The sequence below is a fragment of the Aptenodytes forsteri genome, unplaced genomic scaffold (genome assembly GCF_000699145.1).
Source record: "Aptenodytes forsteri isolate BGI_AS27 unplaced genomic scaffold, ASM69914v1 Scaffold241, whole genome shotgun sequence".
Classification (NCBI taxonomy): Eukaryota; Metazoa; Chordata; class Aves; order Sphenisciformes; family Spheniscidae; genus Aptenodytes; species Aptenodytes forsteri.
In genome coordinates, this window is record NW_008795252.1 from 5,459,582 (window position 1) to 5,474,867 (window position 15,286).

Consider the following 15,286-nt stretch of genomic DNA (forward strand, 5'->3'; position numbering starts at 1 on the left):
CTCATGTGTAGAAGAGAAAGCAGACTCACATGGAAAAAAGAATAAAATTTAATAAGATAGGACAGACTGCAATGCTTGGTCAGACAAGCATACTGACAAACAGCTTGTTTATGCAAAGCTGGCCCCTTTTATTCCCCCTCCTCTCCGTTATTCCACGCCTGTTCTTTCCCATCTGCTTTGCCCCATCCCTTTCACAGCCTTTGTTTCCTCCCAAATAAACAACCCACCTATAATTACTTTTTGTTCATTGGTCCCACTTTTGCTAAATTTTGTATCTTCGACACCATTATCTAGGTAAGCTTGGCCTTAAGCGGTAGCACTGATACGGTTACCTAGGCACTCTGCTGGCTTTGCAAACTCTATTCCACAAAAAGTTCCCAGTACTGACGTCCAATTGTCAGTTTGGCCATCTTTCACGTAATTTCCCCTTAACCACCTGTGAAATCTAGCTGTTCCACACGGTGCTATCTAACTTGTGTCTGTTTCTCACAGACAAAATTTTTGTGGTTACGTTTTTATGTCCAGCAATTTCTTGTGCTGTGTGCAGTAGTTTCCCATGGGGAAAGTCCTCTGCCTGCATACCTGAACAGACGTGATAGTTAGGCATTAAGATCTTTGCTGTCTTTTGAAGGACAGCTTCCAAGGCTGGCAACATGTATTTTCTAGAAAGCAATAAACTGTTTTGGCAGTGTTTTGCATAGAACTTAGTACGTTGCTTTACTGTTTTGCAGGCTCACATTTTCCTGTGGGAGTTGTACCACCCAGAACCAAATCACCAACGCCAGAGTCTTCAACAATAGCATCCTACGTCACTTTGAGGAAGAATAAGAAGATAGATCTAAGAACGGTACTTTAAAATAACCTTCGAGCATTGATGGATAGTGATGTGTTCATTTCTAAGTTTAAGTTCTGTAGTTGCTTCAAAAGTTGTAGTTACCTTTTTAATTTTCTTTACAAAAAAATTCACTGTTCTAAAAATATACTAAATTAGTGGAGACAGCTGTAGAAAGAATGACAAAATTATAAAGGTCGTGTATGTTAAACTGCGTAGAGACAGTCAAACTGGGCAAGAACTAAATGGTAATGATAAATCTACTAAGCTGCTGAAGTTCAGGCTTGAGTTGCAAGGACATAAAGCGTCTTAGGTTAAAACTTTGAAGGACTTGTATTTGGCTTCTGGGGCAATTTAACAGCCCTTGCGTAACAAATAGTGGCTTTTCTTTATTTAACTACTAAAATGATTTGGGAAGTACCTAAAGCGGCCAGAAAATAAGGGTACAGTAAGCAATATGTGGGTAATAAGCCTGGAATTTCAGATTAGAGAGTCCTGTAATCTCTGGGTTGCAGACAGACGTTTACATGTAGTTCATGCAAAAGGGAGGAAAACTTTTGCCATAGTTACAGCATGAGTAGAAGAGGAGAAGTTGTAGGAAGAATGGGAGAGGAGAGAGAAACTCACAGGATGTTGACTGGAGAAAGAATACCACTTTTCAGAAGTGAAATCAGTTACTGTGAACGTACAGAATGCAGCTGATTAGCCCGAAGTAAATTTTTTTCTGTCATACGAAGTACAGATCTGTCTGAACATCAGTGAATTTCAAGAACAGAGTAGGTAAAGTGATGGTTGTTATTAAGGAAGTAATATAATGCTTAGAATTACAGATTTTTAAGTGGTGATAAATTCACTTTGTTTCAGCCTGCACTTGCCATTAAATGATGTCCAGCTCTAGTTCTTCTTGAAATAAAAAGGCAGAAATCGCTATTAGATCAACTGGTATAAATGTCCTGGATTGTTAAATTTTGGTTATGTTTCTGTCTCAATCAAGTAACTTGTGTTTGCTTGTCATTTAACGTCTGGTAAATTGTTTCAACTTGATAGGATGGCTTTAAGAGAGCATCTACCCATTCTCTTAATGTTTATTATTGATGGTGGTAATGTCACTGTTCAAAAAAGCAAATTATTCCTTCCTTTATTTTGAATTTCGGTGTTCGTTTAGTAATAAGTGGTCCTTGTACTTTCTTCACATACATAGGAGATCTTTACTTGCCCATTATTTTTCCGCTCCTTAGTAAATCATTAGGTGATTTTTACTGATAAGCTAAACAGTTTAGAATCTTGCTTTTTTAAAACAAGTGTGTGTATATATACATATTTTCTTCCACTTAAGGAAAGACCAAGAAGTGCAGTGGAGCAGCTGTGTCTTGCAGAAAGCACACGGCCTCGAATGACTGTGGAGGAACAGATGGAAAGAATAAAGAGACACCAACAAGCTTGCCTGAGAGAGAAGAGAAAAGGACTCAGTATCATTGGCGTTTCAGAGCACTCTCCTTCACAGAGTGTGTCGTCTGTCAGAGATAATCCATTCAAATTGGCACAGGTGGGTCCCACGTTCTTCAAAAACTTTAATGTGTCCAATTAAGAAAAAAGTTTCAAAATTGTTCTTTTTCCAAAATCACATGCCACTATGGGTGTCTATTTGAGACCGCTTGTACAGAGTAACAGTCACAATTCTCTGCCATACACAAGAGAAAGGGAGAAGACAACCTTCGTGCTTACACCTAATGATAGTAGAAGTCACTTCTTTGTCTTTTTGGAAAAGAAATAGTTCAAATCTACATATGTTTGATTATGCGTTGTGATGTTTGTGAACGGGTTTTTTTGGTCAAATCTAGCAAACAACATGAAATTGCAAGCTTTGTGACTAAAAGCAGTGTCGGGGAGAATCATGATTCAGTTGATGTACAAATTATGAAGATTTTTCTCCCATGTAATATATTCAAACATCTGTAACGTTTTTAGGTAGGAATGTGTATTTATGATGATAGCTCTTAACTGGTACTCTTCTGTTGTGGTTTTTGAGCCCATAAATACATAAAAATAGAACCCTCACTTGTCACTCATTCTTAAACAGTTAAGGCAAAGAAATGAGTTTATTCAATGGTTAAGGGTGGGGAGAGAGGAGGGAGATATAACTGCTGGTCATTAACCAGGAAATACTATCCTGAATATACATCTTACAAAAAAAAAAAAAAAAGGAGAGAGACAGACAGACACAAACCCAAAACCCAACTAACAAACAAAAAACCCACACTACTTCAGGACAAAAATATCAAATAGATTCAGGGTAGTGGATGTTAGACAGCCTACTACATTCTAACTGCTAAGAATTAGTTTTCTTTTTCAATAGCTTAATGGAGTTACCTTTTTTTTTTAATCTTCTGGCATACTTTTTTCCTCAGACCACACTGGTTTTGATTTTTTTTTTTTACACTGACATGGAAATGCCTTCTTTTATGTTTTGTACACATTTTAGCATCTGATTTTTCCAAAACCAGATTAAATGCATTGCACTGTTAAGAAGTCACATATTTCCAAATAAGTTTTAGCTTTTTTTTTTCCTCTGAACATGCTAAACTGCCTTCAGAGCTATACAAAAGTTACTTTTCTTTCCACAACATTGGATCCCCAGAAGACACTGAATTCAAGTTTTGCCTTTGCAGTACAGCATCTGTATTTGGGATGACATCATGAATGCTACACATGAAGGGGGCTCCTACAAATATTTTTGTGATTAATGCTGCCTTTCTCAAGAAAAGGATGTGCAAAGCAAGGCTTTGCAGATGTTTCTTTTTGTAGTTTTTATAGAGGTGGCTGAGCTTTACCACTTTCCAATGGTATCATTTCATTCCTCAAGGTGAGGAAACTGCAGTCATGCACGTGTCATACCTGGTGAGCCAGCACATTGGGAGCAGAGTGGGGGAAGTGGCCAAATTCTCTGTGCCAGCACTACTTGCTATGCAGAACTCAAAAGAATTTTGTTCATGTCAGCACGTTCTTCAGTCTTCTGTGTGAGATCAGTGCTACGTGGATGAGATAAGAAATTTATAGAGTAAGTGAGAACGTGTCTGAATTTAATATTTAGCTAGCAGTCCGTGCTACAAAATCACTTTTTCTATCACAACTTTAATTCTTCCAGAACGCTATTTGGCAAAAAAACCCCAAGATGAGGTATTACACTGTAGTAATAGCTCTTATTTTTAAAAGCGTAGTTTCTATGCCTATTGACTTTTATACAGAAAAATGGTGCAGTGGCATTAACTGCTGGAAGTCTTTACAGCTGGGGTTTGGTTATTTAAGATTTGGAGGAAAAAAAGGATTTTATAAACAGCCTACTGCGTAATTTTTTAAGTGATTACTGAAATACAAAAGGAAGTTGCTTCACAGTTGTTATTGTTTGGGACAAGTGTATGTTATGGGTGCATACTTTAGTTAGGAAAGGAAAGAGATTGATTTGTGAACTGACTTGCATGGAATTTCCTCTTAACAGAGTGCATGTGCTAAATCACAGGAATTCAGCCACAAGATTCACTACTTTCATGGCTCCTATTTTTCTCAGCCCTAGTACTTAGTTTGATAAGACTTAACACGAACCTCACTTCAGTTCCGTTTGCTGCCGAACATAATGTTCGCAGTTCACAGTCTTAAGTCACTTCTACCATCCTTCCTCAAATTTTTTATATCATTATTCTCTGCGCAATGGATTATGTTTTTTTAAGGAATAAGTGATATCCTCTGCCATTATCAGATGCTGTGTTGTCCTCTGTTAAATCCGTTAACAGCATAGGCTTGGAAGACACCCAAGATAATCGGAGAAAATGCACGCAGGTGCACAGTGAATTTTGTATTGAGAGCAGATTTTTATCCATCTCTTTTTTTTTTCCAACCAGAAAAAGCTATTTTTTAAAAAATCAGTGCTTATGAATGCAAATAAGAATGCTCCTAAGCCTGTGTGTGACTGAGCTAAATATGAATGGAATTTCAGAAGATAAAGGTGACTAATAGAAATGCTGGAGATCGGGGCGGGGGGGTGCACAGAAAGTACAATAAGCTTACAAAGAAAAAAGTATTTGAACTGTTTCGAAAGGTACAAAAATGAGAACCTTCTAAGTCCTTAACAATTTCCATTTTCCTTATTGCAATGTGGTATGCTTAAGGTTTTTTAAATATTTTTGTTATCACAGTCAGAGGATAGCACAAGACTCAGAACTGAGACTGTGATAACTTTTTTAAGAATATGTCTATATACCAATTTTGTTCCACAGAATCGAAAAAAGGATGATACTGTATCTGGTAACATGAAGGAATTAGAGAGCACTAGTAAAGAAAATAATTCAAAACAAAATGATGAAAGACCTGGAGAAGAAATAGCGCAACTAAAACATGATGGAGAACAAGAACATAATTCAGGTGTTACTAAAGAGGTACTAAACTATCCTTTATTGAACTGTTCATCAGCCTCTCTTGCAGTAGAAAAATATTTTTGAGCCACAGACAGCAGAGTATGGGAAATTGAGCCAGTTCCTTTTGCTTGGAAGATTAAGAGATCTTTTTGGATGTAACAAATATTCTGTAGAGAAGTGCAAAATTGTATCGGATCTGTCTATAGCTGAGAAATTGGATTTTCTTGTATATAATCTTCCTAAATTTCATTTTACTTAACATCATGTGTTACTATCTTGATTGATTGGAAAATTACAAAATCATGGTCTTTACTTCTTTGGAAACAAAACCGATACTAATTTATCTTTAAATAATAATCGTTGATCTGTTCATTGCTTAGGATATCCCAGCGTAGTTTTTGACAATCAATTAATACACCTGACTTTTTTGTTTGTTTGGCTTTAGTGCATCAAATAGTTCATAGGAAGCAGAATAAAGCTGACACAACGATCTATGCATGGAAGTAGGCAGTAACTGTAGTTTGTGCCATTTGGTCACCGGGTTGATTTCTGTCTTGACGATTGTCTCAAACTCACTTGGCAGTGAAGTACCTCGGTGTTTCTGGTACGGCAGTGCCCTGAACACTCAGCAAAAGCAGACTGACTGTGAAGAACAGATTACTGGAGCTGTTTCTACATAATCATATCCTGCTTATAGTTTAATATTTTTTTCCTGACTCATTTTTCCTTTTGTTTTCCTATTTTATATTCGGCTTTTTTAAACATATGTCTGATGGAGAATGGTATAAAATCAAATAATTAACATCTGTTGTTGTTATTTAAAAACACTTTGTATTGAGAGTCTGTTGCTTAAAGTATGCAAATCTTCTAAAGGAAAACTGTGTAACACACGTATTGGTTATATCTAATCAGACCTTTAAGAGCAGTGTTCAGGCTCATCAGCCATATACTCCAGTAGCTGGAATCTCTGTTGGCATTGTGAAGAGAGGGATAGCATGAAAAAATAGGCAGGCTGCAATCCAAAGAGATCAGATAAGTTCTGGAAGTTATTAAGCCAAGCCCTGCCCATTGGCTCTGGTATAAGGTTCAGGATGACTCTATTAACCTGAATGGTACTGATAAAAATTTCTTAAGTTATGTAATTCTGAGTTACTAAGTATACATGATGGCAAAATTTGTCTGTTAATAAAACTGTTTCCTGATACTGTATTTCTTATCTACCACTTAGTATGCGTTACAGCTTTTTGTTTCATGATTTCAATTTTTTTATAGCTGACAAAAACTGATGATCTTTTATCAGATGCACATGTTGTATCTGACTCAAAAGAAGTGAGTAATGAAGCGAAAGCAGAAAAGGAAAAGAAAAATAAATTGGAAGAAACACATGATGGTGATATAAGGTAAAAATAAAACAAGATGTTCTGAGGCTATTTTAAACTTGCACATTGTATTTATTAGCTGAACGGACCAAGCAACTAATGAAATACTGTCGCAAATACTTATAAGGTATATTTATGCGTGTTTGAGTGGTTTACATACAGAGAAATGTAGTGAGAAACCTAACCACTGCGGGGGTTCAGTAAGAGGTGATGAGTTGGTGGGAGGAGCAATGTTTATTTCCAAGTATTGCCCCAGTTATAAACAGAATACATTCATAATCCTTGCTTTGGGATACAAAATGTATTTAGTAATGTCATTTCAAGCCTTCTATCAGTTTATTAGGAAAGCTTCAGCCAGGGCTTCCATAGCAAGCTCTTTACCACTGATATTTAGGAAAACTAAATATCTAAAGACTAAGAATAAGCAGACTAAACAGCTTATTCTGTATCTCCTGCTTTAACTTTTTCTTCACTATTTTAGAGTATTGCAGAATTAGAGGAATATTGCGTCTTGGATATTCCTCTTTAAGGATTCATAACTTTAGTGTAAGTTGCACTGCAGATCCTAAGTGAGTTCTTACATTAGGTCGTAACTTACTTACAGCACCCTTCAGCAAAATAGATACCACGCAGAAGGAAACTGCATGAGTATGTGAAGGAAAGGAATTCAGTTTCCAGTGCTTTTTTTTTTAAGTCTTAACTTTACAAGGTAGAAGGGCTTCAAAATACGTGCTTAATTTATATTACACAAACTTGCAAATTGCAACTTTTTTCTATTAACAGAAAATTAAATTAACTCCTATACTTAGTGGTTAGCACCTGAAAATAAGTTAGAGTAAGTTCTAAACGCTGTGCTTTTTTTTAACCAGCTTGCAGAGTGTGACCACAGTTACAAACCACAAACCCAAAACCAGCTCAGAAGAAAGTGAAGTAGTTAGTGTTCAAGAACAAGGAGGGATTATTTCTTCATTTGAATTAGCAGCACAGTCTTCAAAAGGAAATCAGGCAACAGCAGGTATGGAAAAGAGTTAGACTGAAGCACAGCTTATACAGTACATACGTAAAACGATTTCATTTTGATCATGTCTTTTGACACTCTCAAACCCTTGTGAATTGAAAGTGCTGAGCTAGTCTCTATGTCAAGTGTATGGTTTCATAATGTAGAGAAAAACAGTTTCCCAGCGGACAACTACAGAAATTCCATTTTTCTGAGATTTTAATGTAGATCTTATGCTTGCATTTAATTCAGGGAATTAAATAACTATTGCCAGAAATCGAGTCATACTATAGTTGTTGCTTGGAGCAAATCCTTCCCTATTCATCTTGTAGAACAGCATTTCAATCCTGGATATGTATAGATTATTTACCCTTACCTCCTTGCTAATGGATGGCCTCAGGTATGCCCAAGATAGAGGAATCCTTGAGAGTTTCCAATATATCTAGTAGATTTTGAACTAGCAAGTGAAAGACCCTAGTTTGGTCATCTTTTCAGGAGTAAGGAAAGATGAAGAAACAGAAAACACTAGCCAACTGGTAAAACGACTGGTGGTGTATTACTTTGCAAGAAGAGAAGGCTGGAGTAAAGAAAAATTGTTTGCAAAGAGAAAAAAGGAGGGGAGTGAGTAGGGGAGGAGGAAGGAAAAAGATAGAATTTAAGACATTATTAGGATATTTGGTGATGGGAATGGTTAAGTAAGCCAAATCGTTCAATTTATGGATATAAAAGGTGACCTGGACCTTTGTAGTGCAGTCAGCGATCCTTTCTGTGACTTGATAATCGAAACCAGAACTTGTAAATACATTTTATAGTGCTCAGCAGAATAAAAAATGCTTAGTTAATCTGAGCTGGGATATAAAGGTGGGTCTGGGAGTATGCCGACTAGTTAAATTGTACTTTTTTTTTTCCCCCTCTCTTTGCAACATATCAGCAACAAATAACACATCGGCATTCATCTGTCTGCTGTTTGTTCCGTAGGTGTTCTGCTAGTCATTTATAGGCCTGAGTAATGATCTTTCCTGAGAACATCTATGTTCTCCCCTGAACTTGTGCTCATTGTGCTGATCAGATTTTAAGTCTTTACTTATGTAACTTTCATTTGGTTCTGCTTATATTTATTATGGCTTGAAATGGTGATTTTCAAGCTTATATTTGTTATGGCTTGAAATCATGCCTTCTGTAACTTGTATTCTTGTTTATCTTGCTGTATGACTCGCAGTGAAAAGTTTGCCTTCTTCACCAGAATCGTCATTGTCACCAGCTCCATCTACACAGACGCAGCTCACAGAAGGATCGCATTTCATGTGTGTATAGTTACAGAGAAGTACGTCTTTTTTTCCCCACCCCTCCTGCCGTTTTCCTAGTATTTTTCTAAGTATATATGTTCTAGTTATTTTTCCAAGAAACATCTGTAGACAATACTTGGCAAGACAAAGTTATCTGCAATGTTGAACAGAAACTAAACAGAAAACAAAACAAATGCGTGTATTGATTTGCTTGCAAGTAACGTATTCTCTATCCAAATACAAAGAGAAAGGACTAATGGGCTTATCAAGCACATTCTCCACAACTGGCAAGTTAATAGCCCTTGGAATTACATGAGAGACCTAAGCTGTTACAAAACAGATACCCAGTTAAGGTATGAGCATCGGTGCTCAGGTGCAAATGAATCTTGACACTTCAGTCATGGTAATAGGCAACTAGAGCTAGATCTCTTAGTGATGTGTAGGAGGGAATGGTCTAATGGCCCAAAGAGTTTATGGCTTAAGACATAGATGACTGAGGCATGACAAACAGGAAGGGAAAAAATGAGGGTGGAAGAAATGGAACAATTACAAAACTTTTTTTTCTTTCTATAGAGATAGCCCCACACCGTTTCTCTTCCCTTGTCACAGTAGGCAGATTTCTTCTAGGAATCAAGTTAGAAAGCATGAGTTAGGCTAGATTACATGTTCCTACCTGTAGTGTTACCTACTTAATGAATGGAAATGGAAATATAAGTAAGCATATTTGTTTATACAAGTGTTTAAAGAAATTAATAGGATACCAATGTGAATGCTTCAGCACTTTACCAGCATTTAAATCAATCCACGTTTCTTTGTTGTCAGGAAGTATCTGTTTAAATAAGCTTTCTACTAAAAGAATGAACTTTGTTTCAGTAGTAATGTTAAATGCCATAGCTTAGGTAACTTAAGAAAACTTTAAAATCAAGAAAACTTTAAAATAGAGATGTTTTCAGTCATTTAGCGTGAGATCTGAAAATGCCTTTTTTTTTTGTTTACTGTCCCAATCTGTATTGCCAAGCTTTCATCTTAGCAATAGTAGACTTATTCATCACAGGCACCTTTCTTGTATGAACTATGGCCAGGAAACTACTTACAGTCTTTTAAAAAAAAAAAAAAAATATTTTCATCTTTTTCTCCTTTTGAGAGAGTGGGAAATGCACTCTTCACATCCAGTACTGCCACCTGTGTTGCTGGCTTCCTGATGGATGTGGTCTGTCATGATTAGATTTAGCTTGGACTTTTGTACTTTTATTGAAAAGTTTTATTACAGAAGTATTTAAAAAAGATAAGTGGGACTATTGAGTTTTTCTGGAAATACTGATTTGTGTTAATGCTTTTCAGTTTCACTGTATAAATACACATGCATTTATCATGCATCTTCTTCTTAAATAGGACAAACATTACCCCATCAACCTGGTTTCAGGTCAGTAGTGAAACTGAAACTGCACTGCTGAATTCTGGCCATAGCCACAGCACGCCTCTCTTGAAAGGGAAAGCAACCTATAACTTCACTGGAAACTTTTTACTAATTGCATTAAGTTGCTTTCAACTCTTTTGTCATCAGTTCCAATGATCACATCAGCAAATTCTTTTTTTTTTTTTTTTTAAGTATTCATGCTAAATGTGAGATTAGCGACAGTGAAGCACTTATATAGTGATCTGCTTTGTAACTTAATGCCCAAGCCCTGACATCCCACAGCGTGGTGTATCCTCGTAGGTAATACTGGAGCTGTGACTTTTCTGTGTTAAGTACAATTCTACAAATAAGCCTTAATTGCTTATGACAAAACAGTGCATCTGGGATGGCACTTGTAAAACTAATGCTCTGCTTACACATGCCTCGCTGTAATGAAGCAAGGATTCCAGAACTTAAAATACACCCCTTTTGGCTGTTTAGTATTTGAATTGAGTTGGAAAAAGTATTTAACTCTGTGCATATATGTTCCATGTTTCTTTGCCGCACTCGATGCCTCTGTTGGCTGTTTCCTAGGAGCTCCAAAACAAATTCATGCCGTGAGCTGGGCCTAGTATACATAGGAGATGTAGGAAGCATAGTCTGCTTGCCCGCAGTATTTACTGCCCCTTACCTTCTGGGGCTGCTGTTCCAGTAGTCCAGTGTTTTGTGCTTTGTTGAAAGATAGGTCTTTTAACGTGCGAGAACTCCGTGTCTCTGATGCAAGAAATCCTACGCGGCAGAGGGAACTTCGGAGCTGTGGGATCAGCCCTGTTCCTATGCAACCAAATTTTTCAGGCAGCATCTGGAAAATGTATGGTAGATTTCAGAGAATAATGAGGTAATACCTAAGTTTGGCTTTTACGGTCAATTAGTAAAATGATACTCTTGGCACGATGCCAGGGGAATTTGGCATAGGAAGTTGGTGGCACAGGATATTGTAGGACTAAGGGAAAACCCACTAACACAGAGCTACTTTCTTTGTCACGGCCCTTGCTTTGCAGAGACAAATCTGGATGTGTACTACGCTAACATTGTTACGTTTTAAGCATTACATTTACACTGAGTAACGGAGGGATAATGACATTTTATACAGCACCTGGATCCAAAGCTCAGAAACATTTTTACTAACAAACTGTTAAAAGCTATTTATAGAAGTCCTTTCAGCAATTACCAAAATGCAGCAAGCTCTGGGTGCAGCGCTTGAACTTCAGAACACCTCACAGCTACCCTGCCATTGCGATGTAGCAACTGAACACTACTGCATCCCTCTTCAAACCGTGCCTGTCATTTGTAAGAGCAATTAGGGTCTTTGCTAATATTACCGGGTTTATATGAAGAACGTTTGGAGATGGCCATGTACACAGGGTAAAACTCTCAGAATAAATGGGCTTTCATACGAAGTTGTGTAAATGTGAAAAAAGCTTGCTTCTGCTTCTTGCTGTCAAAGTATCTTGACAGCAGTATTATTCATCAGGAAAACTGATTTTGGAAACAACCGATTTCTAAAACACTTTATGTTCTACACCATTGATAACTACTGCTAGGATGAGGTCAGAAATTCCTTGCTGTGTTTAATCCTAGGAGTTGCTTTATACAATATTCTGTTGTTTCTAAAATAGAGTAACTTAATCTATGTCTGTCTTTCAGCACTAATGGCTTCTGTTGAAACAATTCATGCCTGAGATGTATGGACCTGACCTATGAAAATATGAGAAGATATTGTACAGTATATTTTAAATCTATGAAATTCATAGTTCTGATGCTTTTGGCCACAGAGCATCATTTTATCACTTCCTGGGAAATGTTTATTCCAAGAGAGCTTTAAATGGCCCACATGTACACTCAACAACCTTCCGATTGTTCTCCTGATACCAGCTTGCTGCTATGATTTCTGTGCACATAAAATAAAGGCTCTTTTTTAATGTGCAGCCTACAGTCAGAACTTTATTTGATATTCTTCAGAATTTAATGTTCTTTTAATTATGGATCCTATAAGTTTTACTTTTTGCTTTTTTTAGATGCTTAACTCGGTTAATTTTACATATCACCACTAAACCTTGTTTTACACTTTTTAAACACTACAATTTATTGTTTTAACATTTTATTTGTAAAATTTTTATATATATATACATATAGATATATTTAAAATGTGCCATTTTTATTATTGCTTGGTAAAATATGTCCTGTTTCTGCTGTAATTATTTCTTGGTCAGGTTGCAACGTCAGCAGTTACTGCCACACTTCTGTCAACATATACATGAATGTTAGTGGTTACTTTTTCTTAAATAAAATGGAGTGTAGGTATTTTGAGGTACTGGGCTTTTCCTTCGTTGGATTAGGGTGTGTACAGCAATAAGCAGGTATTCAATCCAGTGCTTAGTTTGTGTACAAATGTAATTATGTTCATTGTGTATATATTATACAATGAGCACATATGATGTAAGTATAAGAAGCCACTTATTATTGTTCAAATACGAATGTTCGTATCCCATTTCTTTTATATCATATTAAATAAATGTTGATGTTCTTACTTAAGGACTTGTATGGTTAGTATTTCTTCCAGCAAACAGATGTCACACTGTGTTCCACCTTTTGCTGTGGGGAATGCAACAATTCTTATCTCATTGGCGACATCACCTGTCAACCAGAGTAGCAGTGACAGACTCTTAAGAGATTCCAGTCTTCCTCTGCGGGAAAGAATAAGGCTGCAACACAGAACAAAAAGACAACGTGAGACTGAGACGCAAGAACTACAGGTTCAGCTCCTGACTCTCCCAGACTTGTATCGTGATGTTGGAATAATCACTTAGTCATTCTGTGCCTCCGTTCCCTGCCTGTTTACTTGAGAGGTAATAGCCTGTCTTACTGGGGTGTGGTGAGTAGTGATTCAATATTTGCAAATGTTGAATGCCACGTTCAGTGGGGTTAAGGAGAGAAGTATGATGATTCCTTGAGGCTTTGACATCTGCAAAGCATCTTCCAGAAACTGAAAGAAAACCTGAAATAATTTGTCAAGTGTCGTCATACTACAGATGTTAATAGCTTCACTTTTCCGTCTTACACAGCTGACTGAATTTGCCTGAGACAAAAGAGGTTTAGAAAAGAATGATGAAAAATGAAAAGATTTAAGGGAAAGCTTTTGAATCTAGGATGTAAAGCTAAGAAATCTTTTAAAGGTTCAGGCAACTGCTGTGTGCTTCAGTGCACGTGTGTGCTGTAAGTGGTAAGGCAAGTTTCATAAGACGACAACTTCCAGCTCCTGTTGTGCTTTTTTAATCATACAAATCATATCCTGTTCAAGTTAATATTGCTGTACATATAATTCATTGTGCTTTTCGATAGAGGAGTGCCTGAGATTGAAACACAGTTTGAAATTAACTCTTTATCATTGCGCCCCCTAAGTAGGAGTTTGTGTTTGTTGTACTCTTGCCACTCCCAGCTCTGCTGCCAGTTCTTCCTGGGGCTCTTTGCCACGAAGACACGGAGAACACTGTCTGTCTACCTGTCGTTTTGCCATTTTCTTTGAAAAGTTGAAGAAGTAGGAAGCAGAATTTAGCAGCAGAGCTTGGAGGGTCATGGTGAAAGAGATGGCTGAAGGAAAGAAGATGAATCATGATGCAGGCAGACAGCATCCAGCTGGAAGTTTGCCCAAATAGCCTTTCTTCTTTTTTTTGAAACAGTAGCCCCAAATTAGCATGTCCTTCCATCCAAAACAGAGCGAACAAGAGGAACGTGATTTTTATTGCTCAACCAGCTGAGGTTTAAGTTCAGTGGCATCACTGGAACACCTGGGGCAAAGCAAATATGACACACCCAGTTCTCTCCCTAACCCTTCTAGCGAGAGCTGTTCAGCTGTCAAGCTTTGCAATCTCTTTCTGTCCTTGCTGCAGAGAAAAGAATTGCAACCAATAAAGGCAAGAATGACTAAGTGGGTTTTGGACATTTACAGACCTTGTCTGTGTTTAAAGCAGTTGTCAGTTTGGTACATCTGCAAAGTACGTGCAGTTTATACCGAAGCTGGGGGAGGGTGGGAGAATTAGCAAGTTTTTGCTGGTATAACTGTTGGCAAAGACAGCAAATGTAAATGATGCGGGAATGTGTTAATGCTCATAGACTATAATTTCACTTCCTGTGGGCACTTGCAGCAAAGACTTGCAGTTTCATTGGGTGCTCTATTTTTTTGTGTCTTATGGGAAAAATGTATGGCTCTGTGTTATCACAGAGCATCTACTGTCTTTTACCTCATCAGAACAGCTCATCCCAGTGATCATACTCCTGAGGTACAGAAATATCAGAATACTGATATTGTCAGCCTTCAAACATCTATTTTAAGTTTGTATCTAGGATATTTTTATATTTCTGACTGATTGCTTTATTGGCTATTGCACTGACACTTGTATATATGGAACATGTGCTTTTTTTCAAAAGCAAGAGTCCTTAGGAATAATGCAACACATTCTCTACAGATGTTCGTGCTTTTCAGAACCAATTACATCTATTTTTGTCTTTTGTTCACCATTTGCATTGTTCCAAGACTACTAGAGAATGTGATTCTTTTAAGTCCCTTAATAAAGTGACATTACTCAAAAAGTTATAGTTGGTGTTTTGGCAGTTTTTGTGTGTCGTGGACTGGCTCAAAGAGAAAGACCTCACCAGGTAGTTGAAACCCAAACCTTGTTTATATTATTACTGAGGGGGAAAAAGTAGTCTTCAGTTAATATTTCCTCATAAATATATCTGTCATAGAATGAATCCAATAAGGTTCTATTTTCAGGAAATCGGAAAAAATTTTAAACAGTTCATTTCTATCTAAATCACTTTAATTGGACAGTCTGGGAAAGAATTATTACTCACCCTATTGGATCCACTAGATGTAGTAACCAGGAGTACATGCGTGAAGAACGTTAATGGATTACGCAGTTAGTAA

General features: G+C 37.1%; 1 protein-coding gene across 1 annotated transcript in view; it reads left to right on the top strand.

Moving 5' to 3' along the window:
* PLEKHA5 (pleckstrin homology domain containing A5) overlaps positions 1-12,395 on the top strand; it is a 70,177-nt gene extending 57,782 nt beyond the window's left edge. Inside the window, exons 20-26 of the mRNA XM_019471990.1 lie at positions 732-847; positions 2,169-2,378; positions 5,104-5,262; positions 6,514-6,641; positions 7,490-7,635; positions 8,837-8,941; positions 12,007-12,395. Of these exons, the coding sequence (XP_019327535.1) occupies positions 732-847; positions 2,169-2,378; positions 5,104-5,262; positions 6,514-6,641; positions 7,490-7,635; positions 8,837-8,931 (854 nt within the window). The 3' untranslated portion in view covers positions 8,932-8,941; positions 12,007-12,395. The remainder of the gene's footprint in view (positions 1-731; positions 848-2,168; positions 2,379-5,103; positions 5,263-6,513; positions 6,642-7,489; positions 7,636-8,836; positions 8,942-12,006) is intronic.
* Positions 12,396-15,286: the final 2,891 nt, after the last annotated feature.